At 60.3% G+C, this 26246-nt stretch overlaps 3 protein-coding genes across 5 annotated transcripts in view; 1 reads left to right on the forward strand and 2 right to left on the reverse strand.

Moving 5' to 3' along the window:
• The window catches only part of ANKRD52 (ankyrin repeat domain 52), a 43003-nt gene extending 29831 nt beyond the window's left edge, over positions 1–13172 (forward strand). Inside the window, exon 28 of the mRNA XM_074979694.1 lies at positions 599–13172. Coding sequence (XP_074835795.1) covers positions 599–843 — 245 coding nt within the window. The 3' untranslated portion in view covers positions 844–13172. The remainder of the gene's footprint in view (positions 1–598) is intronic.
• A 617-nt stretch (positions 13173–13789) lies between these two features.
• SLC39A5 (solute carrier family 39 member 5) lies at positions 13790–16834 on the reverse strand. The gene is made up of 10 exons (XM_074980414.1): positions 16416–16834; positions 16071–16275; positions 15746–15917; positions 15411–15580; positions 14975–15110; positions 14783–14840; positions 14520–14698; positions 14351–14431; positions 14079–14269; positions 13790–13942 (listed from the first exon to the last, which is right to left on the reverse strand). Exons 1-10 carry the CDS (start codon positions 16832–16834, stop codon positions 13790–13792), a joined length of 1764 nt encoding a protein of 587 aa, XP_074836515.1.
• Positions 16835–21348: 4514 nt separating this feature from the next.
• Positions 21349–26053, reverse strand: NABP2 (nucleic acid binding protein 2). 3 transcript variants are annotated; one of them, XM_074979720.1, is made up of 8 exons: positions 25840–25972; positions 25667–25747; positions 24758–24867; positions 24291–24429; positions 23659–23730; positions 23234–23315; positions 22879–22945; positions 21349–22574 (listed from the first exon to the last, which is right to left on the reverse strand). In XM_074979720.1, exons 3-8 carry the CDS (start codon positions 24834–24836, stop codon positions 22381–22383), a joined length of 633 nt encoding a protein of 210 aa, XP_074835821.1. In that variant the 5' UTR covers positions 24837–24867; positions 25667–25747; positions 25840–25972; the 3' UTR covers positions 21349–22380. The 3 variants fall into 3 exon arrangements, with proteins under 3 accessions (XP_074835821.1, XP_074835820.1, XP_074835822.1); XM_074979719.1 differs by lacking the exons at positions 25667–25747; positions 25840–25972 and adding an exon at positions 25996–26053; XM_074979721.1 differs by lacking the exon at positions 23659–23730 and having other exon boundaries at positions 25667–25966.
• Between the last annotated feature and the right edge of the window lie 193 nt (positions 26054–26246).

Raw genomic sequence — 26246 nt, forward strand, 5'->3', positions numbered from 1 at the left:
GCTTGCACGCTGCTGGGATCCTTCCGACCCTGAAAGCGTTGGCAGGACGGCTGACCCACTGCTACTCAAAGGGTTTCGCTGGGGCCAGTCGCCTTCCTCTGGGCCTGCTAGGGACTAACTCAGCTGCAGCCCTGCCCAGCCTACGCCAGGTTTAGCAGAAGGCCTGAAGGCTCCTGCTGAGGGGAGGGAGTGAAGTGTAATGGGCATCCCCCCTTTGTTTTCAAACCCAGCTGATCCACTGAGCCCTCGCGCTGGTCCCGGTGACGTAGCCTGGGCTGGGGAGACGCTGCCCAGGCACTGCTCCCTCACCGGGAGTTCTGCAGGGACCCGCATGTCCTCCTCTGGGCCTGTCACCGGGAGATTTTAGTGTCTTTACCTGAATATGCTGCACGAGGCAGGGCCGGATCCCCGTGGGACACAGGCAGGTGGAGGGACTGGCCGAGGGCGTTTCCCCAGAGCACCACGCCCCTGGCTAACGCCCTGGTCGCTGGACGGATGTTCCCCGCCACGCCATGGGGGAGGAGTGAGCCTTGTCCTGGCACTCCCAGTCGCAGTCCCTCAGCCGCCGTCACAACTGCTGTCTCGCGCTCTGTTCCAGGTCACACGCCCGCCTTGGCCTGCGCCCCTAACAAGGATGTGGCAGAGTGCCTGGCACTTATCCTCTCCACCATGAAGCCTTTTCCACCTAAAGACGCCATCAGCCCCTTCAGCTTCAACCTCCTCAAGAACTGCGGCATTGCGGCCAAAACCGCCGCCTGCGGGGCCCTGCCCAACGGTAGCACTTGCCCCTACACCAAGGACCGGCACAGTGCGATCGGCTTAGACGGCTGTTACTCGGAGTAGCCTAACCTATGGGTATCTAATATCTTCTATTTATTTAGAAAGTCTATAAACATAGGGCGCTGTAAAGGAGAACAAGACTGGACCGGCCTTCCCGTCAGCGCCCAAAGTTAGAGCTTCCGCCCCTGCCTAGGCCCGCGCGCCCTTGCCAGCTGCTAACCAACTTCACGAGCAGCTGGCAAAGAGCCGCCCCCCACCCCCCGTGGGAGTTCAGGCCGGCCCCGTCAAACTCACTGGGAGGGGCCGGCTCAGCTGTGCGGGGTCGGGTTGGAAATTCCAGTTGGCCCTTAGCTGGGAGGAGCGTTCGGTCCCTCCCCGCCATGGGGTGGGATTGACTTTGGAATCGGTTTTGTTCCAAAGCCTCCACCTGGCTTTTCCTTCCTGCCTGTCTGACCCTCCCCTCTCCTGCCCCCTGGCTCGGTGGCTCCCTGGGTGTGCTCATTCCACGGGTGCACAGTCTAGCCAGAAAGCGGAAGCTTAAACTTTGTGGAGAGGTGAGGGCGGGGGAGGGATTGAGACCGAGGAGTGACCGCTGTGCGGAGGGCGTTAGCACCTGGGCGAGTGCCACTGTAACTGCTCCTACGTCTGCATCGCTTTGTTTTCATGCTCATCTTTCGATTCCAGTCAGAACACTTGAGTCCCGAACTGCTGTACCCAGGAGGTGGCGATCAGCTTTGGCAGCTCTCGCTCCTTCGGTTCTGCCCGACCGCCGCGGTCTGCTCCGAGCCCACGTATGCGCTGCTGGAATAGTCCCTCCCCACACCAGGCACTTTAGGGATTCTCGGTTTGGTTTTGGTTTTCTGGCAAGATGGTGGATCCTGAGAGGCGATTCCTTAAATTTTGTCCCTCTCTATGTTGCATGTGAACGTCCGTCAGTGTTGCTTTTTCTGACATTATTTATAACACAATGAGCTTTTACCTTTGAAAACCACACAAATAATTATCTGAAAGTTTTAACCTTTTGAAGGAAAACGTGATGCACTTCAAATCCCTGTTCACATCCCCAAGTCCGTATTTATTTTTTTAACATGGCATCTTGGCAGGTTTTGTTCGCGTGTGTGTATGTGGGGTTGGTGTCTTCATTTGAGTGTTGTTTAGTTTTGTTTTAAAAATCCTATTTATAATGCTTGTTTTAAGCATTTGAGAATGGCACTGCTGTTTTTCGAATTACTGTAACAGTATCATGTGCAAAAACACAAGGAGAAAACCAAACCTATCACCGTATCGCCAGTCCGCTCGAAGCCAAAGACTGGGATGTACTGATCAGAACGGGTGGACGGCGTGAAAACATTCGATGGACGATCTTTTCCACTGATTCTCGCTCCTTTTGCAGCCTTGGGGATGGAGCCACATGCTGCTAGTTCTCAGATGAGTCAGTGACGGTCATACGCTCGCTGCAGGAAATATATTGAGAACCGAGCATTGGCTTGGAGGGGACTTCCACGAAAGGATCTCTGTCCTTTGGTTCATCAGGCTGTCGGTGCTAGTCAGTTACTCTCTCTTCTTGGTCCAGCTGACTGTCACAGGAAGTGGGTGAGGATGTCCCGCCTAAAGTTACGTCGATTACGAAAATTGGCCTCTCCCTGATCGGAAGCGTACTTGCCAATGAAGGGGAATTCTGCTTCTCTTTATTTTATTTTATTTTTTTTGGCCAGATGTTTACGTTGTTCGGTGAAATGGGCATGGTAGCGGATTGCCCTTTCCCCCAGGCAATGACAGGAGGGATGCGCTGGTGGAGAGAGGGGCTTTATGCCGGCAGGATGACAGTCTGGAGTAGCAAGGAGCTCCTGTTGCACTGTTAGTTTCTTTTACCAAAGTGAAACACTTCGAACCAAATGTGAAGTTACGGTCTTGGCCTTTGGGTGGCTAGCGCATCTCTTCCTTCTGAGCCGCTTTCTCTGACAGTCTGGCAATCCAAGGCTCAGAAGCAGAGCGGTGATTTCTTTCACCTGCTGTGAGGCTCAAACGTGGGCTGCAGGCCACTGCATAAGATAGCACTGTGGCCTGTTTGCCCCAGTCTTTCCTTCCTTAAAGGTGTGACGAAAGGCTCAGTTCTTCAGTTCATTGCAGTGAGCTCGATCCTCTCCTCTCCTTCCCTCCACTCTCAACACCGCGGTTCTCCACCTTGAGAGCAAGTGTTACCTTTCTACACCGAATACCTCAGTTCGGCATCAGACCACACAAAACTTGAATGAAAGATCCTTGTGAAAGATCCTTTTCAGTATTCTGCAGAGGGAGAACTGGAAGAAAAAAATGACTTGTTTACATTATTGTCGAGTTCAGGTACTTGCCTCTTGCAATGCTTGCTCTTCTCTTGTTTCGAATTCAGGCCCTGCCTACATCTCAGCCTTCAAAATAAGCCCCTCCAGGGGTAGGAATATGGGTCCAAAGTCAACATTTGTGGGGTGGGTTGATTTTTCCTCCAGGACAAGTGTCCTTTCCCTGCTGTGCTGCAGCAGGTCTGATTGTTCAGAAGCGTACAAGAGCAATACACTGAAAAAGCTGCCTGGCCCTGGAAGCTCTAGCTTCCCTGATCATTGCCCTTTTCCTGGGAGGTTGAATGATGTGGTAGAACTCCAGGCCAAGAGCCAAATTCCTTTAACAGCTCAGTGCTTTGGAGTGACATGCTTACTCAGAAATAAATGCCTGTTGACTTCAAGGCTAGGGCTTCACCCTCTTGTGTGCACGCACACCAGAGGCCAAAACATGCAGGCGCTGAGACCATTTTCATGCCATGTTGATTTAATTTTCATATCACAGGAAAGATTTTAAAATCATTTCAAATAAGGGCAGCACGGGAATAGTTTAGCGTAGTATTTGGAATGTGCTTTTTTTTTTTTTTTAAAGTATTGTAGAGATTTTAAGCTTTTTTAATTAAGAGGAAAAATTTGACCTTTGGTTTGCCTTGTTTTCATGCTGTAATGCATTACCTCTTCACTTGACCTGGTAGTGACTCAACTCTGACAAGACAATCAATGTGATCTCTAAGGGCTTCAGCATTTCTTCGTTCAGCCGCGTTGGACTTTTTCATTTCATTTTATTTGCTCTTAGTAAGTTTGTTCGAATTATTTTCACCCCTCCCCTTGTGTCTTTTTTGAAAAAACAATAATAATAATGATGATAATAAGAATAATACTACTGGAGTGGGAAAAATTCCAGCAACGCATCCGTGGGTTGGGCATGGGGGAAGGGGGAAGGGATGAGAAATTGTGGCCATTTTTCGCAGGGGCCAGTCTTGTTCTGCTTTAACGCTGTAATGTATCCATTTGACAGCACAGCTTGACAATTTAAGTAATAATCCAAGTGTTCGGTAATAATGCGTTATTTTGCTAAACAAGATTTGTGATGGTTTCCCTAGTGCATTGTAAAGAGGGTCGGAGGGAATCTTCCACGCGTGACCCCCCCCACCTCCCAACCTTGTGTCTCTCGACACCTCATTTGCATCGGTTAAGTGTTTTGTGTGTGCCGGGGGATGGGGGCAGGGGCTTTGCTCTAAAACTTCCTCTCCGCAGACCTTTATGCCAAAGTCAGCCTATTCCTGCTTGTCGTTCTGTTCTGCTCCGTGCGTAGATTGGTGCAGAGTGAACCCTTTCAGCTCCTCCGATCCCACCGACTGGGTGTGGGATGGCTCCTTCCCCCCGACCGGAGGAGGAAGTTTCTCTCCACGCCCTCGCTTCACAGCACTTGCTTCAAGCACTTTTGTTAAAATCGGACAGTCTGCTTTCTCTTTAGGGACCCACAGAAAAGAGAGCGGCCGGGGGGCGGGAGGGGAGAGAAGTGTCATGGGGATTATATTTTCCTTTTGAAAGTTTCTGTTTCTAGGGAATGAATGGACAAAGGGAAGTTGTGTTTAAAAAAAAAAAAAAAAAAAAAAACAAAAACAGCACAAATGCATTTCAACTCAACCGATGTCTTTGCACTGCCATTGTTAGACATGCTGCCGGACGGGCAGTTCAACTGAGCCATATAACTGCTGACAAACACTGAATGTAATGTCCTGGAGGAGGTCAGGCCTGGAAGCTAGGGGCTAGGAACTGGTTTTGTTCTCGACGGGCGCTTCTGTGAATTCAGAAATAACCTGGCAGTGATGACACAGTCAGGGCATTTTTTGGCTCCTGAGTCACAGCAGGTTCGAGGCATCTCTGGTTTTTTCGGTACTAGTCCGATTCTTTATCCTCTTTCCCCACCCCGATCGTGAGTGGGCGCTGGTTCCCTGGGCTAAGGCAGAGGTGAATTCCCCTCCAGCTGTGGAGATCTGGAGAGTATCAAAGTAGCACTAAGAAGAGAACAGCGGCTCCAACAGGGAACAAGGAAGCTTTATTTCCCAGGGCATCCAAGCGCTGAAGTGACTTGCGTATGCACAACAGACCTGTGGCGTTTCTCTTACCTGTGTGTGTAAGATAAGGATTGGTTACGGAGATGAACCACCTTTTTTCAGGGCGAGGTGGGAGTGGTAGGAGGGGGGAACAGAGCTGAGATCTCCCCCATGTCTTGTCCCACCCCATAAAAGAAATCATTTTCCATCTCTTGCATGTCAGCCCTAGTTTGGAGGCGGCTCCACGTCGCAGGGACCTGTGAGGGGGGATGGCCTATATCTGATTCCCCCCTTCAGCCCCCAGTTGTGACTGTCAAAGGTCTTGTCTGTTCCACTCACGCTATGAAGCCCTGCTCTCACCTTTGCCTTCACTAAGAAACCAAAGGAAAAACCAGCCAACCCTCCAGCGAGCTCTGTCGTAAAAACGCGGCCTGCTCGGGTTCAATGGTTCGCAGCCGCAAAAAGCTGTTTGAACCTCTTCCTGAGGCCGAGCTCGTCTGGTTTCAGCTGCGTGCGGGGGGGCATCAGAAACTGAAAACTGCCAGCAGAGCGTGAAAACTGGACATGCTTGGGGGGGGCTTTTCAGCTGATGCCAGAGAGGGAGACAAGTGAGCCTGAGTAACTCTCTGAAATTTAGAGTCGGCTCCATTTGGATCAGGAGTATTTAATCAAACTTAGTTACCGTATGCAACAAACCAGTAAGAAGGGGGAGGGGGACAACGCCTTAAAGGCGTCTGCAGCAAGCTGTCAGTGTCTTTACAATACCCTCTGTGGAAATGCTGCACCTGTGTCTATTATGCACATAAAACATTTCTTTGAATAAGATCGGACAGACCTCATCACCAGTCAGGTATAAACAACGCTTCCTCTCTGTGTCTCAGTTTCCCCGTGCGTGTGTCTTTTCCAGTTCACTTTGGAGGTGTGGGGACGGGGGGAAACAGCCTTACTAAATCCACGCTAATCTAATCTAGTGTTCGTCGACTTGAACTACTAAAGCGAATGCGCAGACCCGCTGCTGCAGCTGAGCCTGGGGCCGGCCAGGGGCCGCAGTGGTTTTAAGAATCGGTGTGCAGTCTCCCCCGCACTCGGACTTTGTACAGCTCTTGGTCAGAACCCACCTGCGCCGCTCTCTGTCGGGTGGATGATGTCAGGAGCGGGAGGGGGTGCTTTAAGGCTGCTGTGTCAGGCCAGCGCTTACGCAGCAGGGTCTTCACTGCTACTTCTTTGGTGCTCTGCACTTGCTCTCCATGGGGCCAGGGTGGTTCTGGGATCCCCCATTCGGATGCTAGGGGGATGGGGGACTTTCTCTTCATAGGCTCAGGGTAGCGATAACTGACGGAGGCCCAGTATCTGTCCAGATGCTGGTGCGTTTCCCATCATGCCGTGCTCCTTTCTCCACTCACAAGGTGCTACATGACCATTTGAACTCCAGGTGGGGTTTCCAGTGGGCCAAGGTAGCAGAGTCACCGCTGAGAGAGTGGAGCTGCGTAAGGTGGGAGCGGATGAGAGGTTTCTGGGGCTGCTTGCAAAGGAGGGGCACCTCTGCGTCCACGTGGCCATTGTGGGCAAAAATGTCCCCCCTCCTCCTGCCGAGAGGGAGGCCATTACCTTCTGCTCTGTGCGTTTGGGGAGGAGAGTCCCTGGGAGGCTTCTGCCACAAAGTGAACCAGGCTGGGGTGGAATCTGGCCTGCTGCAAGTGACCAGAAGACACAAGTGAGGCACCTCCAGGCCGGCGTGCTCCCTGGGGGGCAGAGAACAGCCATTCTTGAGCTGCTGGCGTGGCCGCCTCCTGGGAACGGACGGGCTCCAGAGCCACCCAGCCCCACTCTGTCTCCTGGGCCAGGGGACCCTCGGCTGTTGAATTTATAAAGGAGAAGCCAGCAGCTTGCTCTGGGTGGATCCCGAGTGCGGGTGGGCTCTCCCTTTCTCATGACCAGCCCCACTATTGTGGGCTCCATTTCTTTGTGAGGCGGAGTTACTACACATGCCACTAGCTAACACGAGCCCCATCACCAGGGAATCGCACCGGAGAACAGCCCCATCTCCCGCTCCACCAGACACGACCAACAGCGGTGCAGAAAGGACTCGGCCACGTGCCCCCAGCTGCTGCAGCCCTTTCCGGAGCTTTGCCTTTTGTAGGCTGCGTCTGACCTTGTGCTGCTGTGAAATCCAGCTGCTTCGGGAGCAGAGAGGAGAGATGTGTCCCGTTAAAGCTATACGCGCCTTGTGCGGGGGCCAGCCAGGACCAGGCCATCAGTTGGAGCATCCCTCTGGGGGAAGCCTGAGCACCGTAGCCAAGTTTGGGGGGAAGGACATGAGGGCCTGGGTCCCTCGAAACCATCCTGTCACCTGCCCCTCCGTGAGCGTCTGCTGGGTGTTCAGATGGAGCCAGATTTCAAAAAGGCCCTTTCTTCACCATCTACTTGACGGTACAAACCAAAACAGCTTTTTGTGGGGGAGAGGCCGGGGAATGTTGGTTCTGGCTGGGGTGTGTCTGGGAGTTTCTTCGAGCCATCAGTTTTGGGAGGAACAGCTTCTTGCGGACCCCACGGGCGGAAGCGCTGCTGACAGGTGCCTACCGGCCTTTGAATCTGACGATTTTCCCTGTCCTTGCTCTGTAGGATTCTCGCACAACTCCCTCGCGTTTCTGGAGGCGGAAGGCAAGTTTACACCTCTTGCTTCCGGTCGGTACAAGTCTGGTCTTATGATCACGTCTGGCAGCCCAAACGCTCAAGGGATTGGGAAACCCGTTTGCCAGCACATGCCTTGTGGCACAAGCAAGGCTGGGAACGGCAGCAGGTCCGTTTGTCTGCCTCCCGCGGGGCAGAGCCCTGTCCAGAGCCCCCAACAGGCTGCCCGCTTCCTTGTTTGTTACCTTTTGCTGTAGGTTTAAAAGAAAGGGGCAGTAAAGTCTCTGGAGCCCCTGCCCAAGCGGAGGTGGGAGCTTTCGGAGGCTGCAGGGAAATCTCCAATGATTGTCCTTCACTTTTCACCGCCTGCAAACAAAAGCAGGCAGAGAGCCCCAAAGCCCCTGCTGGATTGAAAGGGGTTTCCAGCAGGTTGGTTTGAACAGAGGGATCCCTCCACTGTCACCCACGGGCGTGATTTGGATGGGTTGGATTCTACAGCCTGACGGACCGCAGTTCTGCCCCTCGGGCACGGGCGCTGCTGGAGGAGAAGTTGGGCCCTTTAACGTCAGGGATTTGGGGCGTGTTGCTACCACAGCCGGCTTTGGGAATTTAGATACTGCAGGAAGCCAGAACGCCCCACACACACACACAACAGAGCTGTGCCGGTGAGGGACAGGTGTTGGCAGGAAAGTCCAGAGCCACCAAGCTGAACGGGCCCCCTCCCGTGGGCTGCTTTCTTGGGAGCTGCAGTACGGTGTGTAGCCGGTGGTTGTGCTGCACTTTCAAGCTCTCCTGCTTTGCCTCCCGAGGTGGCGCATGCTGTCAGACCCAGGGTGGCCCTGGATTAAATGCCCGTGAGGTTGAGTGCTTGGCAGGCAAGCCACCCTATCAATGCGGCAGTGGCGCGTCGTGCCAGAATGCAGGGCCGGTGCTGCTCCTGGCACGCTGCCGTCTTTCGCGGGCGTGTGGTGCGCTCGGAGTTTGTATCAGCCTTTGGTCGTGAATCGCCAGAGCAGATGGATTGTGTTTGTACGGTTGAAAATTGCACTGGAAATAGCAGCTTCTGTCTCTCCTCCTCTGACACTGATTTTGGTTTGGGTCTTTGTTTTTGGTTTTTTTTTTTAAATCTGCATCCTCCTCCCTTAAAACCAAAAGTTCAAAGGCTCCTCTGGCCGTGGGGGAGATGTCCAGTATTGTACAGTCCGTCCTGTGCCCCCTTAGCTTTCCCCTTAGCGTGCTAGGCCATCTCCCGAGGGCCTGACCTCTTCTAGATTCAGGGTTTGTCTCGTCCTGACAGATCTGTCGAGTTTCCATTTTTCCTTTGGCCTTAGAGCTCCTTAGAGCTCTCTCCTGCTTCCTTCTTTAAGGGGGTATTTAAAAATCAAAAACAAAAGCCAGCAATATGTAGCAGGAATCCTCTAATTTCTTCCTGAGCCGCGTGCTCTGTTAGAGACATCGGCTGCTAAAAGTCCATGTGCCGTTAAATTCCTCTCTCTAAAAGAGCTGGGATCAGAGCCCTCGTGCTTTGAGGGACAGCACCCACTTCCCCACCCTTCTGTCCTTAACCGCTTTCTTGCTTTGTTACCCTGGGCCAAAAATCCGTGCGAGGTCTTTGTGCTGCTCAACTCGGTTTCTCGCATCGTGGCAATAAGGCAGATTAGAAGAAAAACAATATTTCTCCCTAGCTCCAGGTGGGTGACTCTAGTTGGTGTCTTCCGTTTGCACAGAGCAGAAAAAAGCATTTTTGAATGAGAGGAAAAGACAGTGCTCCACCCCCCAGATGCCTCTGGAAGCTCAGGGGTAGCTGTGGGACGTGAAATGACTTGAAATTCTTGGTTTGAAATTGCTTAGATTTGTATCCACACTGTCCTTTCAAACACTCCTGTTTCAGGCCCTGGTTCCCTGATAGGCCTGCTTTTGTCAGAGGCTTGTGCTGTAAACACCCTGATCCGAGAGACTTCTAGCAAGAGCAACGCAGCTCTGCCGGTGGTCCCTGAGAAGCCCCCTTAGAACTCGGACAGCATCAATTTTGTTCCAAGACCTCCCAAGCTTTGCTGGGCGGCTGAGGCTGAGCGACAGCGATGCTTTCTTCAGCCAGCGAAAGGTCAGAGAGTTGAAGGGCATTGGGTTTACAAGGGTCCAACTTTGCTGCGTACTTAGGGGAACCTGTTGCCCTCAATTTTTCGATCACCCGCTGGAAGGTCGGAATCCTGCCCCGTCACTTCCTTAGCCAGAAGGACTCCAAAGTCTTTTCAAGGCCTCGCTTTAAATGTGTCAAGTATCAGAGGGGTAGCCGTGTTAGTCTGGATCTGTAGAGCAACGAAGGGTCCTGTGGCACCTTATAGACTAACTGTTGGTCTATAAGGCGCCACAGGACCCTTCGTTGCTTTAAATGTGTGTGGGCTCTGTGCGTCCTGGCGTTCCTTTGCACCTGCCTGGCGAGGGGGCAGGAAATTTTAAAAAGTTTACGCTCACGGTCTGCTTCAGGAACCCTGAATTCTGCCCCATCTGCTGGAGACGTGCGCCCAGAATTTCTGCTTTTGAACCTGTTCGGTCTTGACGATCTTTGTGTCTTTTCCTGCTCTCCCAACCCACAACTCTTGCCTTGTAGTGTCAGTTAAATAAGCCTTGGTCAGCCCCCTGCACAGCAGCTGCTCAGGGACAGGTCTGTCAGGGACTAGATCTTTGAAGGAATTCTCCAGGCTCGGTTGCAATAGTTACTCCTAAAACAGGAGAGGAGGAAGGAGGGAGGGGGAAGGGCCGGGACTTGATTTCCTTACGTTCTGTTTGTCTCATATGTGCCAAACTGGGCGGGGGGGGGGACGGGACAGTTGGCCAGAGCTGTCTGTGCCAAAGCCTCTCTCGCTAAAGCAATAGACGTCGGCTGAATCTTGCCGCTTCTTCACTCAGTGCTGTGCTGGGGATTCCCAAAGGCTCTTGGAAAGTGCAGGGTCTGGCCAGGGCTTTGGGTGGAGAGGCAGCTAGCCAGGAAGGAAGCCCTCCCGCCTGCCCAGTGAGATTGCAGACAACCCTAACGTTCACCGTAGTGCTACAATGATTTCAGCCGTCACTGTCGGAGCCTCCCTTCAGGGCCTGCTGAAACCCCCTTTGCACGTGTAGCCATCTGGGGGGCAGCCCTGCGCTGCGCATCGTTCTCTGGCCGCCCCTCAGGACTCCCGCACGGCGTGACAGTGTTGAGGTGCGTTCGTTCTGGCCTGTAACCAACGCGCTCTGCGCATCCACTTGGGAGACTGTGCTGATGCAGCCGGTCCATTCCCGGGGCCCTCCCCGGTCCCTGCTCTCTGCCGGCACGTCTCCTGGGCGAAGAACGCTGAAGGTGTCTGTGGATGTTCAGCCCCACGCTCTGGGATTTCTTCCCCCTGAACTTCGCCGACACGCAGCAACAAGTAGCCCCGGGGCTGGAGGGTCACACTGGCCGGTTCTCACCACCCTCGCCTTTGACGCAAGGGATGCATCCAGGGCTGGTTTTCTGCCTTTAGGGGTGAGTGGAACACAGCGGATGGTGCTTTTAAAACACCCCAGCTCAGTGCAGGGGGCAGAGCTCTTCCTTACACCCCCAGCCCCTGAGTTGCTTTGCCTCAGCTTCTGTCATGGCCCTGAAACCAACACGGCTGGGGCAGCCGTTCCGTAGCCGGTTTGCAGGCTGTTGGAAGACGCATGTTCTACCAAGGGCAGAACAGGGAGCTCCCGAACAGCGTACAGACCTCGAGGCATTGCGGCATTCAGAGCGCGAATTCACGGCTCTGATGGCGCTCTCGGAAACTGACTTGCCTTCTCCTGGACCTGGAAGCGCAGCCTGCAGAGAACGTGATCTATTTACAGCTGGGGTAAGTCTGTTTCCTCCCGGCCGCCCAAGCAGGCCGGGGGAGGGGAGGTCCTCTCCCCCCGGTGTCAGAAGGAGGCGTACGGAGCCAGCACCCCCAGGACCCATTGGCAACAGGCTGCAAAGAGCCCTGTGACTCCTCGCGTCACTCAGGTTCTGTTCCGGCTGCCATGGCTTTGGGGGGCCCTGGTCTTCGTCATACTCCTGCTCCCAGGGCGTCCCGTTTCCGGCTGGACAGATGCCAGAGCTCTAGGCCAGTCGGGATGGACGCTCCCTTGGGGGCACTCTGAGGAGAGGGTTCTTCCGGGGGGGGGGGTGTCTCTTCCGATCTCCTTTTCCGCCCTCCCCCCCAGGAGGAACCACATGCTGAGAGGCCCAGGAGGGGCTGTCCCCAGGCACCAGTGAGCTCAGCAAACACTCAGACGCCCCGTCCCGCCCCTGCCTGTTCCACCCGGGGTGTCTTGGGGCATGCGGCGGGGAGGTGGCTGCAGCGTATGTGGATCTGAGGTCGCTGGGGGCAGCTGTGGATTCGAGAGGGTTGGAAATACCGAAAAGCTTTTCGCTTTGCGACTTCACTGCACTGTTCACACCTACCTCTTGCAATAATCAGAGCGACTCCCGCCCCGTCCAGCGCTATCCTGCCCCTGCCAGCTCCTGGCTGCCCGTGGGCTGGGCTGGGCTGGGCCGGGCCGGGCCGGGCTGGGCTGGGGCGGATCAGCCAAAGATCTGCGGGGAAAACTTCCTCTGAGACCCTTCTGCGCCCCAGTCCCTGTGCCCTGCCCTGCCCCCACCCCCCCGGAAGCTGGGGCCTCGCGCCTGCCCTCGGGGACTGGACGGCTGCTGGGTTTGGTTTGGAACTAAAAGGCACTTTGGGGTCCCCAGAATCGGGGGGTGGAGGGGGACCTGGACCCTGCTGAGCAAACCCAGCCTGGGCTGGGGGCTTGTGCCTCGCCAGCAGGGTGTGAACTGGAGGCCATGTGGCAGAGCAGCTTGGGGATGCTTCCAGGGGCAGGGGAGAGGCCAGCCGGGGCCTTGGGGCTCAGAGATGCTGGGGTGCTCCCAGCTGCTGCTGTCTTCTCCAAGGTCAGTGCAGGGCAGGGCCAGGGCAAGGCCTGGGCAGCTCCCCTATTTCCTCCCTCCTTCCACCACGGGTCAGAAGCACAACTGGGCTCTGGGACCAGCTGCGCCGGCCGCCCAGGCGGGCTCGGCCCTGCGGGGACTAGAGGGAGGTGCCACAGAACTGGGCCGTGCAATGAGGTTTTAAACTGGGGGAGCTGCCCCACGCCCAGGCCAGGGGCTGCAGGGGCTGGGTGGGGCCCGTTCAAACCCCCCCAGTTCTGGACAAGCCGGCACGGGGAGCCCTCAGCAGCCTGGGGAGGAACCAAAGGGAGCTGGGTGCCCCTTGGCCGTAGCCCAGGGGTGTTCAGACGTCCGGCCAGGTGGGGAGAACTGCGTGGTTTGTGCGGTGAGGTGACGCCAGCCCTGGCCCTGGCAGTGTGTGGCTTGGACCCAGCTCTGGTTATTAAAACGCTGTTGCTTCTACCGTGTCTCTGGTGCTTCTGTCCCACCGCCTGCGCGCCTGGGGACATCCCCCACCCACGGCCTTGCCCTGGCTGTCTTCCTGCTGGGGAAACCAAGGCAGGAGGGGCAAGTCCATGGCAGAGTGGGGAAGGGGATCCTGGGCTCCTGCGCCCCAGCCCTGTTAGCCCGGGCAGCCGCTCTGCCTGTGTGCCCCCGGTGGGCCCGGGGACGGGCTCATTCAGCTCCAGCATTACACGTCTGGTGCCTTCGGGTCTGCGCTGTGGAGCAGCAGCTGCTGCCTGGTGCTGGCCTGTGGCATCCAGCTCCACTCCGCCAGCTCCGGGAGCTCTGCGGTGCCCGACGTGCGGCAGGCCGTCCCAGGGCGAGCCCAGCGCGCTCCGCGGCTGCAGCTGACGAAGGGGCGAAGGCTGCCGTGCCCCACGGGAGTGTCGGGCGGGCGGCGGCTGTGGACTCCTCGTTCTCAGCTCCAGGCGCTGGGCCCTGGTTCCTGCTGCATGGCGGAGAACGGGGAGCCCAGGCCCGGCCAGGCCCCTGCAGGGCACTGGGCTTGGGGGAGCGCCGTGGGGGCCGGAGGGCACAGGGAGCGGGTGCCCCTCGGCCGGCCCAGCGGGCCCGTCTCATGGCGCCGGGCGCAGGCTCAGCTGCCCCTCGAAGAGGGCGATGCACAGCATGAGGGCCGCTCCCAGCACAAAGCCCAGGTTCTGGAGGGCGAAGGAGGCCGTGGCGCCAGGCCCCTCCTGGCTCCTGCTGGGGCGCAGCATCGCCGGCAGCTGTGGGGCAGAGGGACCAGCTGGGACCGGGGCTGCGGGGAGGGTTCGAGCTGGGCATGCGAGGCCGCTCCAGGCGGTGGCCCTGGGGGACCGGGGAGCCCCCCCACCGAGCTCCAGGGCTGCCCAGGCCGCTTACCATGTCCACCAGCGCCACGTAGAGGAAGATGCCGGCGGTGGCGGAGAAGACCCAGGGGGTGAGGTGCCCGGCAGCCTGGCTGAGCAGCGCGCCCCCCGCCGCACCCAGGTAGGCCAGGCCCGCCGAGAGCAGGTTGCAGAGGAGCACCCGCCGGAGGGGCAGCCCAGCTCGCAGCAGCACGGCCACGTCCCCTGCCGCACAGAGCGGGGGTGAGCGCGGGGCAGGGGCGCCCCGGTGTCACCCCCAACCCCGCGCGCGCGGAGGCCACTGACCGAGCTCGTGGGGCAGCTCGTGGCAGAACACGGCCACCGTGGTGCTGAGGCCACTGGAGACGCCCTCGGAAAACGCGGCCCCTGCGGGGGAGAGATGCCGTTTGAGTGCAAGAGGCCTGGCCCCGGCCCTGCGCCCTCTGCTCCCCCGGCCCCGGCCCCGGCCCCGTACCGATGGCCAGCCCGTCGGTCAGGTTGTGTATCCCGTCCCCCAGGATCACCATCCAGGCTGCCTCGGCCGCGCCGGGCGAGTGTTCGTGGTGGTCCAGCTCCTGCACCTCTGGCCAGCCCGGCTCCGGCACCTGTAGCTGCTGCGCTTCAGGCCCTGCGCCTGCGAAGGAGCCGCGCCAGCTGGGAGCAGGGGCGACCCACAGCTCCGGCTCTGACTCATCCCTGGGCCCCGGGCTGCGGCTCCCGGTGGGGCCCCCCACTCACCTGGGGAAGGCGGCAGCTCCTGCAGGGCCAGGCCCCTGCTTCCCTCGGCCGCCGGCGCCTGGGGCGGGAGACAGGGGCAAGGTGAGGGGCTGGGGCCACCGCCCCAGCTCTGCCCAGGACCACCGCCCCCTGCAGCCCTGGCACCTACCGCCCGGCTCCGGCTCCGGCTCCGGCTCCGGCTCCGGCTCCGGCTCCGGCTCCGGCTCCGGCGCAGGGTCCCCAACAGGCGCTCGAGGAGGAACAGGAGGTAAATGGCTCCCAGGCCTGACAGCCCCTTCAGCACCGCATCCCGGCGCTCCCCCGGCAGCCGGTGGTGGCTCCCCTGGGCCTGTGGGCGGAAGCGGGAGGGAGCCGGGGGCCCCGGACACGCCAGCGGGGGCCAAGCTCGGGGTCCTTGCCCCCTGCCCACACTCCTCCGTGGGGCCCCGCCCCCCATATGGGGCCCCACCCACTGCCCCCCATATGGGGCCCCCTCCCCCACCCCCCCATATGGGGGTCCCCTCCCCTGCCCCCATAGGGGGGCCCCAACTACTGCACCCGGTGGGGGGGGGTCCCTGACCCCCCATAGGGTGCCCTGACCCCCATGGTCCCCCAGGTTCCAGCCAGGCCTCCCCGCAGGGCTACGTACGTGCGGCCACAGGTGCAGCAGGGCGTCCCCGCACAGTGTGCCCGCGGCCAGCGCCCCCAGGAAGGCCAGCAGCAGGCGCCGCAGGTGGTGCCCGAGGACGGGCAGCAGCAGGATGGGCAGCGCCGGGGCCAGGCTGAGCAGCGTGACAGCCAGGAGCCCCCAGCCCAGGCCTGCGGGAGGCAGCAGGAGGTGGATGAGGGGGCAGGGAGACCCCTTGCCAGAAGGAGGAGCCCAGCGCCTCCCTCCCTGCTGCGTGCCTCAGTTTCCCCCTCTGGTGCTGCCCCCCACGGCCCTAGGGTGGACGGGGGGGTGGCGGGTGGGGCCGGGGGCATTACCTGGCCACAGGCCCCCCGGGGGTTCGGGCGCCAGCTGGTCGTAGTGGCGGATGCAGACCCGGCTGTCGATCTGGTAGAGCAGCGCCGGGCACAGGAGTGTGAACTGCGCGGGGGTGATGGCGGTGACCGAGGTCAGGCCGAAGTTCCCTAGCAGCTGAGTCACGTTGAGACACTGGGGATGGGGGGTGGGGGGGGTTAGTGACTGCCCAGATGCCTGGATCCCTGCCAGGCAGCGGGGGGCGGGGAGGTCTAGTGGGTAGAGCTGCGCTAGTACATGATGCGCAGACACTTGCGGAAACCAGCTCCTCCCACCCCCCTGTCTCACATCCTCGTGCAGGTGGTCCGCCACCGCGTGCTCCAGCGTCAGCACCTTCTCCAGCAGGCTCGGGGCTGGGGCTGGGGCCGGGCTCGCCGGTAGCCCTGGGGCACACGTGGGGCGGGGGCCCCAGGAGGCAGCTGGTCGTGTGGGCGCTGGGGCAGTGGGTGGCGGCCGGATGGTCCCAGGCTGAGTCCTCGGCGGGGATCCCAGCCTGAAACCGACAAAGCCAAGTCCCAGCTCCGGGCGGCGCTGCCCAAGAGGGGCTGGGGCAGGATTGGGGGATCGTGGGGGCGGGGCCCAAGCAGAGCCAGGGGGCTGCAGGCGGGGAGCAGAGCAGAGCAGAGCAGGTACCTGGCCGTGGCGTTCTCTCTCCGCCCCTCGGGCCCCAGGCTGGGCGGCTGCGGGCGGCCCTGCTCCAGGGCGGGATGCTGGTGCTGGTGCTTGTGGTCCTGCACCTCCAGGATGTCCAGGTGCACGACGTGGCCGTGGCCCAGCCCCTCGTGCTCCAGCTCCACCACCTGCACCCGGCCCAGGCCCAGGCTGAGCAGCAGGCGGGTGAGGCCGGCGAAAGACAAGGTGCCGTTGGCGCCGTAGAGCCCGAAGAGCTGCCGCAGGTAGTAGCCTTGTTCCTGCTCCGCGTCCTGCAGCGGGGCCGCCCCCGAGGCGGCAGGGCTGGGCTGTGGCGAGGGGTGGCCCTGGCCCAGGCCCAGGCCCGGCAGCAGGAGGGCGGCGGCCCAGAGCACAGCCAGTGGGAGCCAGAGACCGGCCATCCGTGGGGCTGCAGGGCGAGGGGGTCAGCTGGGGGTTCCCCTGCGGGGACCTTGGCTGGAGCTCCCCAGTGGGAGATCTGCAGGGTGCCACCCCCCCCGGGCTTGGTCTACCCATGGCTCCCCTCGACACCCCGCTGTTGGCCCCTGGAGCCTGGGTTGTACAGCCCAGAGCCCAGCCGGTGCCTAAACCCCCTAGGCTGTCACAGCCCCGCCCCCAGGCAGCGACCAGCTCTGACTCCTGGGTTTCCCTCCTGCGCCTGTGGCAGCGCTGCCCAGTGGTGTCAGAGGGAGGGTTTTCCAATGGCCCGGAGCCTGGTGGGGTGTCAGTCCTTCACCCTGGGCTGGGGGTAGGGGAGGGGCTGGAGTTCCCCCGGTGCAGAGTGGGGGTCACATCCAAGCAGGCGAGCCCTGGGGCCTGTCCAGCACAAGGCCAGCCCGGCCGCCGGCCCCAGCACTGTTTGGTGTGTGTGGCTGGAGGGGGCCAGCCTGTCTGGGCCCGGGGAGGGGGGTGGGAGGCAGACAGGCTCTGCAGTTGAGGCTGGGGGGCTGCGGGCAATGAGCCCAGCGCAGGCCTGGGCTGCAGGAGAGCAGGGCTCTGGCCCCTGGGCCGTAGCAAGTGGTCCCTGCCTCAGTTTCCCCTCCTTTCCCCATCTGCCCAGTGAGCTGATTGGGGCAGCGACTGGCTGTTTCCCTGCACACACACGCACCGCCCCCCGTCCCGTGCCCAGGCCTGGGCTGTGGTTGTGGGCGTCAGGCTTGGGGTGACAGGCGTGGCTGGAAGTGCAGCATCTGGGGAAGCTGAGGCAGAGAGCAGGCTGAGAAGCCTGGCGGGTGGGGGAGTAGTTAAATGCCCATGTGCAGGGAACAAGGGGACCCACCTGTTGCTGGCTCCTCCGCGAGGCTCTGGCCGGGCAGGTCTGGCCCACAGGGAGACAAGCGCGGCTGTGGAGCAGCGTTGCGGGGGGTCTTGCCTCCGCCAGCTCCCAGCAGGAGGGGGGTCCCTGCAGCCGCCAGGTGTGAGCTGGGCTGGGGCTCTGAGTCAGACGTGACACTGCAGGTCAGAGCCCCTGGCGTAGATGGGCCCTGCCTGCACTGCTGCGCGTTGGGTCCCTCTGCCCTCTCTCTGCCTCTGCAGCCAAGCCCCACCCCCCCCCACGGCTGGTCTGGCTGCCACCAACCCGCCAGCGAGCTGCCCCTGGCTCCGGGGGTGGCCTGAAGGGACGTGGGGACTCGCCACTCAATGGGCAAAGCCTGGTATGCCGCCATCGCAAGCTGTGACCCCCGCCAGCTGCTGCATTGCACCTCGCCCTGGAGTGCCCTGGCCCGACGGTCTCGCTTCGTTCTAGATTTGTACAGCGCCAAGCACGATGGGGGCCTGGCCTCTCACTACCGCTGGCACCGGGAGCCCCACCCTGAGTTCATGCAAGCGCCCTGGGCCGAGTGTCCTGTGAGGGATGGGCTGGATGGGTGAGAGCCACAGAACTAATCACTCATGCCAAGGCCCTCGTGGGTTGGGCAGGACCTGAGCCCGGGGCAGGGGCAGCTGGATGGCCCTGGGAGAAGCCCTGCCTGCCAGGCTCTGGGCCATTCATCGGCTTCCCGCATGGGTGTGATCACCAGCTTGGTGCCCTGCAAGCCCCCTGCGGGCTGCTCCCTATGCGGGACGGGGGCCAGCAGCGGCTGGCTGAGTGAGGGAGGGAACCAGTGGCAGCCAGCTGGCTCTTTCACCTGGCTGGGCCCCCACTGGGCTGGTGCAGAGCATTCCCCAGCCATGGGGAGCCGGCTCCTTTCACCTGCCCATCAGTGTCTCGCCAGCAGCTCCCGCCAGGCCGGGCCCAAGGGCAGGGGAACTGGAGTGAGCACAGGGACCCTCCTGTGAGAAATCCAGCTTGGCGACCTGATGCTAAGGGGGTACTCAGGCATCGGGTGTTGCCTTCCACCTGCCAAGCTGGAGGGCGCTGTGCTGGCGGAGGCACCATTTTTGGGAGCCCCACCTTGTTAGGGGGTTATTAAAGCACCCCGGCCTTCACCTGGGCTGTTACCAACGCCAGCCAGACACTGAGGTTCCCTTCCCTAGGGTTGCTGTGAGCTGCCATGCTCTGCCCCAGAGGTGGCCGCATTTCTGTGGCAGGTCTGTTCAGTGCAGGAGTGGCCCACCATGCTATCACAGCCCGGGGGGTGGGGGTGTGTTTCTGGGGCAGGGCCAGAGATCTCATGGGGGGGGGGGGCCCTAGTCCCCGGAGGGGAGGGTGGGGCAGCACATGCCCTCAACTACCAAGACCTGGGGGGTTAGCGTTCCACCACTGCCTGTTCCTGACCCCCAGCCACCTGCCCGGCAGATTCTGTGCTCAGCCGCCCGGCCCGAGGCAGAAAAGCTGGGACTCAGCTGCACCCCCCTCCCGGGGGGGGGGGGGCGGGGCGGGTTACTGATGTGGCCCAAACAAATGCACCCTGCTCCCCACTTTATTGTCCCACCAGCCGGAAGGGTCAAGGGTCTGGGCTGGGGCAGCCGGAACGGGGCAGCTCCCGTCTGTCTCCCACCCCCCAAGAGTCCAGGGCAAAGGTCAATCCTCTTGGCTGTTTGCTTGTCTATCCAGGGCCAGGCACTGCCCCCCGGCCCCCGGCAGGTGTTGCTTCAGCAGAGAAGCACCTGAGCAACCTCCACCCGCCCCCCAGCCCCTGTGTCCTGCTTGCCTGAACCAGCCCCGCATGCCATGCAAAGGCGGGAACGTTACCCCAGGGTAGCGCTGGGGGAAACTGAGGCACCGTGAGCCACTCAGCCAGGCTAGAACCAAGTGCCACTGCCGCTTTAGGCATGAGCTCAGAGCCTGGCTTTACCTGGTTGGCTTGTGCCAACTCCAGCTGCCACTGGCCAATCACACAGGCCTTTCTACTGAGGGGCTCTGGTGCCAGGCCTGGCACTGAGTCAGCTCTGAGTTCAGGCCCCCACTTAGCTGCGCCCCGCCCCCCACCAGCCTCAGCCAGCCAGTCAGTGCTGTGTGCCTCAGTTTCCCCCACCAGCCATCCTGGGTCTCCCCAGTTCGTCTTCAAGAGGCTGCTCTTTGGGGTTAGCAGTTGGCGTGAGCACCGGGACTGCCCTACATACACCTGTGATACGCACAAGTTAATCCCCTCCAGCAAAGTGCACAGGGGCCGTAGGGGCTGCAGCCCCTGCCCAGGAGCTGGGGGATGTCCCTGCTGTGGTGGGTGAGCCCCGAACAGAACATCGCGGGATCAAACCACATGTAAAGGTAAACTGGGGAGGGGGGAATCCAAGGTCCTCAAAACCAGCTGCGGGGGTGGGGGGAAGGAGCACAGCCTGACTCTGGCCCGGCAGGCAATGGTACATCCTGGGTGTCATGGGTTAACCCCCCCACCCCCCGCCCCCAGCCCCATGGGGTTTGTGCTGGTTCTGCAGCTGTTCCCATGACTCCAGGATCTAGGGCTTCGGTGGGCGAGCAGGTGGCTGCCTGGCGCCCTCCCCCACCCACCCACCGGCACCTGGAATCATCTCAGCCCATGCGAGAGAGGGGTCCTTTCCCCAGCCCTGGCCTTGCACACCTCCTGGCGCTTCTCCTTGGCACCCGCCTTTGCCCAGCAGGTGAGGATGCACCTGGCGGAGCCAGGCCCTGGCAAGGTGCAGGGCCTGAGTGCGCCAGGGCTGTACGAATGGCGGTTCCCACGGCGGGGGCGGGGGGTTGAGCAGCCAGCCAGGCGCCCACACGAAGAGGAGATGGGCCTGGGGGAACCCGTCCCGCTGCCGCCTGCCTGCCGGGGGCTGTGTTGGGTCAGGGTGCATGCCAGCCACCTCCCCCCAGGCCCAGGGCTAAGCCACCAGCTTCCACCGCTGCCTCAAAGCTGGGGCCAGCGGGAGGCTGTGCCGGCTCCAACCCCCTTTGGGTGATTTGTGGGGGAGCCCACTGGGGATCTGCCCCCACCCCAAGAAACGCACTCACCCTGCGCAGTGTCTCAGTCCCTGTCCTTGTCTGCACGGCCTGGCTGCTGCAGCGCCCAAGGACAAGGGTCAGGCAGGTGTCCCCAGAGCCCGCCCCCTCCTCCCCACACACCCAGTGCGGCCTGGCGGGAGGTGTGGGGCGGGGACTGAAAGGGCGAGTCCCCTATGAGTTTCCTGTCCCATCTGCCTGCATGGGGCTGGCCCAGGTGCAAAGAGCGGGAGGTGGGCGTGGACCATGGCTGGTGGCATCTCTTGGCAGGAGCAGGCGTTGGGTCCTGGCTCGAGGTTCAAATCCAGCCCTGTGGCCCCCCAGCCAGGCAGGGCAGAGCCAGGTGTCCTGCAGCCACTACCCACTAGGCCCCGCTGCCTTCTATTCTGGGTTCCTGCCCCGCAATGATTCTGCCCAGGAGAGCACCCCAGGGGGACAGGCTGCTGGAGTCCTTAGGGGAAGAGGTTGAGCTCAGCCTCTCCCTGCTGCGCTGGGGCCAGGCGCTGGGAGAACTGGCACCAAGGTTTCCCTGGGAGCCAGCAGTGAGCAGGCGGCAGGCAGAGGGGGTTGTGGCTCAACAGTCTTTATTCCAATGCCGCCGGGGCCGGGCAGACACCAGCGCGAGGAGACGAGAGCCGGGGGAAGAGTTAAAAGGAAACCAAGTGGAGGGCTTGGTGGGTGGCGGGGAGCAGGGGGTCAGGGGGTGGTAGGAGCAGAGCATCAGGCTCGGGAAAAGAGTATTCTCCAAACCAGTGGGTAAGGGAGGAGGTGGGCGCAGGGCCTGATCCTGCTGGGGAACCCGCCCTGGATGAGCAGACGGGACAGGTCCTTTCCCTGCTACTCGGCAAGTCTGTTATGAGGGGCCAGGAGCCACCCTCACCCCCTCCAGGCTGCCAAGGGGACTAGAGGGGGCAGAGAGCATGTGGTGACAGGGACATTTACCTCCTAGGAATGGGGCTGAGCCCCAGCAAACTCATTACCCACAAGGGGGCCCAGGTGGGGATCACAGCCCCCCGGCGCTGGAACCGGCATCTGCCCCTTCACTACCCCCTTGCCCAGCAATTGGCCCCACCCCCCTCACTGGCCCAGGGTGAGGGAGACATGGCCCCAGATTCACACGCAGCCCAGCCCCACTGGGTTCCTCCCTGGGGCAAGCAGAGAGGCCCCCGATGTTCCTCCCGTTCCAAGCTGGAGGGTCCCTGGGCTGCCCCCAGCCCCAGAGCCCCCCCAGCAGAAGTGGCTTTTGAAAGTTTTACTGAAAAGTTTAAGGGTGTTTGTTAAAAAAAAAAAAAAATCCCCGAAAGGAGCAAACCGAGGGGAGCTGGGTGTGGGGGGAGGGGCTGCAAGGCAGGTCCCAGCGGTTGGGGGCGAAGGGCTGCCCTGGTGTAAAGGGCTGGTTTCCAGATGGGGAGCCGGGGGGGGACACCCCTTTCCCTTCCCACTCCGGAGAATCCCGCAGTCCTGGTTAAAATGGCCACACCCACCGTAGCGACAGCGCTCGGGGTTTTGCGCTCTCTGGTGTACCCATTGCACCAGCCACAGTCTCTGCCCCCCATCTCAGCAGTGGGGCCCGGTGGAGCCCGGGGGGGCAGCCCCAGGGTGTTATCTCTTGCTGCTTCGCCGGGTCTCTTTGCCGTTGCTGACAGGGTTGGAGGAAGAGCTGGACCCTGCGCCTTGGTGGTTTGGTTGGCTCCTGGTGATCCGGCCACTGGTGGGATGGGACGGGGTGCTTGGCGGGTGGGGGGTGCCGCCAGGCCCCGGGGCCCCCAGCCCGTTGCTATTCTGGTTGTCGGCAGCTGGAAATGAATGAGAGACTCAACAGGGGAACCAACAGCAAAGCCCCGGGGTCCTGGCTCCTTCCAGCCCCCTGCTCTTCTAATCACTGCACCCCACCCCCTCCCACAGCTGGGGACAGAAACCAGGAGTCCTGGCTCCCAGGCCCCACTGCTCTAACCACTAGACTCCACTTCTCTGCATACCTGAATAGAGCCTTGGGTTGCACAGTGCATGGCCCCAAGGCAGGGCTGCATCCCACCCGCCTGGCTCAGGGCTGGGGGTACATCCAGCCTGTGGCACTGGCTGGGCTCAGGGGCTCCCTACCTGGAGACGATGCAGCGGGACCTGGGGTGCTCTGGGAAGCAGCAGGGCTCGCACTGTCGTTCTGGGCCTGAAGGAGATGGAAGAGAGAGCTTGTGGTCCGAACTCTCGCAGGATCCTGGGGCTTTGCCAGCCACCCACAGGACAGAGAGTCGCCTACTTCTGGGCAGCAGCCAGCCCAGCCACGAGTCCCCGCAGGCGCAGAGCTGGGGGATACAGCAGGAAGCCCCAATGGCTATTTCCCAGACAAGTTGCCCAGGGAACATTGTCAGCTGAGCAAATCCGATCACCCCACCTGACAGGCCCCCCTGGCCCGGCTCTGTCCCTGCCTCCCAGCTGGCCCCTGGCAGATACTTACAGCTTTGCTCTGGGACTGCTGGGTCACGTACTCTGGGTTGGGTTCGCTGAAGTTTGGGACCTCGGAGTAAACCATGCAGAACCTGGGGGGCGATATGGCAGGTCAGTGAAGCCACTGGGACACGTCCCCCCAGACAAGACCAAAAGCTTCATGCAAACTGTTCTAAGAAAACAAAGCATCCGGCCTCCCCTACTCTAACCACACAGGGCTGGGAACAGAACCCAGGAGTCCTGACTCCCCATCTCCACCCTGCTTGACACGCCAGCTGCTCCTGAGCAGACACCCACAGGGGAGCCCTGGGGGCAAACGGGCTCAGCTTTGGGGCTGCCCCACACATTCTGCCCTCCCCAGCCCCCACTAGGAGCCAGGCTCCAGCAAACTCCATCCCCAGGGCTGCTGCAGAGAAGCCAAGGGGCCTTCCTTACTCTCCGATTTTCTGCAGGTCTCCTCCACGCCCGGTGTAGAGGGTCAGGCAGCCTTTGAAAACGGAGGCGTAGCTGGAAGCAAGAGGAGTTGGTTACCTGCCCTGGGACCGAGTCCAGAAGTCACCCCGGGACATGCAGCCATGATGGCTCCAATTCTCACTTCCCCGAACCTGCCCCTGGGGGAGGCACCTGTGGGCTCTAGGGCTGGCCAAGGTCTCCCCTAAGGTGAGAGCAGCCCAGAAGCTGCTCCGATTTACGCTCTGCTGCCCACAGCCCTCTGTGGGAGGCAAGAGGACCTCCTGGCAGCACCACTCCACCTGGGGGAGCACTAGTTACCCTTTCCAGCGGGTCCCACAAAAGCAGCAACAGTTTGTGGGTGCCGTGCTGTGTAGGATGGGGGAAGAGAGGCGATCCAGCCGTTCGGAGTCCCTCTGGGTGCTGGGCCAGGGAGGACAGGCGCGGCCCGCCCAGGCGTGGAGCTCTCAGCTGAGCCCCCAGCTGGGTCTATCGGACCCTGTGTGAGCTCGTCTCAGGACCAAGCGACAGCTGCCCGGGGGCCTGAGGCTGACGGGGCCAGAGGGCGGCAGATACCAATGCATTCGGGTCTGTTGGCCCTGCCCGGTCTCCCCTACCCTTTGGTCAGTCGGATGATGTCTCCCGGCTGAATGAGGTTCCCTACATCGTCCCACACGGAGATATTGATGCTGCCTGTCTTGTCGGCTACTTTGCACGTCCGCACCTCATGGCCGTCCTTGGTCTTGGTCACCCGACCTGCCGGGGGGGAGCAAAGCCCAGGTTTGGGGGGCATCTCCATGGCAACACTGAGGGACATACCCACATGAGCCCCTCTGGGCTAGACAAGGGACCAAGACGGACCCGGCCTCGCGAGCTGAGCCACGGAGCAAACATAAGTCTCTGTGCTTGCCTGGGAAGACACTCGTGCCAATTAGAGCATCTCACAAACAGTCCCTGACATCACTAAACAGCAGGAGCCAGCGGTAAAATCCTGCCACGCTTATTGTGCAAGAGCCGACTGGAACGGGCCCATGGGATTGCCGTGAGCTATTTACCGCATGTCTCACACACCATCAGCACCCACCTGTTTCCAGCACAATAAAAATGAGGTTTAAGTTTTTCAAGCCGGGCTTAATGTCCTTCACAAAGGTCTCCGTCGTCATACTGAGCGGCTTCTGGCTTCCAGTACGTTATCTGGCCCAAGGACAATTGACTATTAGAACTGTGTGTTAAAACAAAGCGAAACCGACACGCAGAAAAGGGAGGAGCTGGCTACTGAAGGCAGGGCAGAGCGAATGCAGCTGTATGGAGACAGGTGGAAGATCGGGTTGTGTTTAACCGTTACCTCGGAAGCTGAGCAAATATTATTACGGGGAATGTTGTGTGCGGAGAACAACATCCTCCTGGTAATTTCTCCCCAAAGGAAAAAACGCAACTGCAGATTCTTGCAAGAAAAGTGCACCTGTGTTTTACTGCTGCCCAGATTCCTGTCCCCAGTTCCAAACCCCAACCATGTACGTGCATTCGTTTCTTTTTGCACAGACTGCAGCTACAAGTTAGATGGTGGCCAGAACAACACACTTCTGCGTGCGCAGTTTGCAAGTCTCACCCACACCAACCATTTGTCTCGCTATTTTGTCCAATGACGAAATAGGTCTTTGCCCACGAAAGCTTATGCTCCAATAAATCTCTTAGTCTGGAAGGCGCCACAGGACTTCATGTTGTGTTTACAATAAAATGCAGCCTCTGAATCCCTCCCGGGGCATATGTTTGTTTAACCCACACGTTGCACCAGACATTCAAACCGTGACCCTGTTTTCAGAACCCTCCAGGGACAATGTCTTTTCTCTTTTGCACAAATGACAGCCCTGATTTCACCCCGCTGCCCAGAAAAACGCCCGTTGCTCTTTATGAATAACTCACAACACCCCCCTCCCCTGCTCACACCAATGAAAGAAAAAATCCCCTTTCTGCGGGGATGGGGGTAATTCACCTTCGGGGGGGGTGGGGTCGGTTCGCTCAAACGCTGGTGGAAATTCTTGCAGGGAGAATAAAAACGAGACACAACTGGGGACTGCGAAAAAAAATGACAAGGAAGCCCCTGAAGAGAGGTGCAGGTTGGCAGGAGTGGTGCAGCACCCAGTCTAGTTTGCAGCGCGAACGCACCTGGCCCTGCAATGCAGCACATGCAGGGGGGCTCCAGTCCTTGCAGCACCCCCCCCCCCGGCCACACGCCGCCCCCGGCCAAAGCTCGAGGGGGCTGGGGAGGAGGGCTGGAAGGGGAGATCAGAGGGCGCCCCCTCCTTCCCCTGCGGAACTGACCTGATGGAACGTTGGGTTGCAGACATTCCAGGAAGTATCCGGAGGAGTTCTGAGGGGCCAATCACAGCCCCAGGACGTGCTTCGACGCGCGTGAGCGTGTTCCGGGGGGCGGGGGGGGCAGGGGGGCCGCATTGAGGAATTAAAGGCGCAGTAACATCGCTTGCGCGTCAAAACAGAAACCGGTCACGTCGCGCTTTAAAGACCAGCAACATAATTTATTAGGTGAGCTTTCGTGGGGCAGACCCACTTCT

The sequence above is a fragment of the Carettochelys insculpta genome, chromosome 29, assembly GCF_033958435.1.
Source record: "Carettochelys insculpta isolate YL-2023 chromosome 29, ASM3395843v1, whole genome shotgun sequence".
NCBI lineage: Eukaryota > Metazoa > Chordata > Testudines > Carettochelyidae > Carettochelys > Carettochelys insculpta.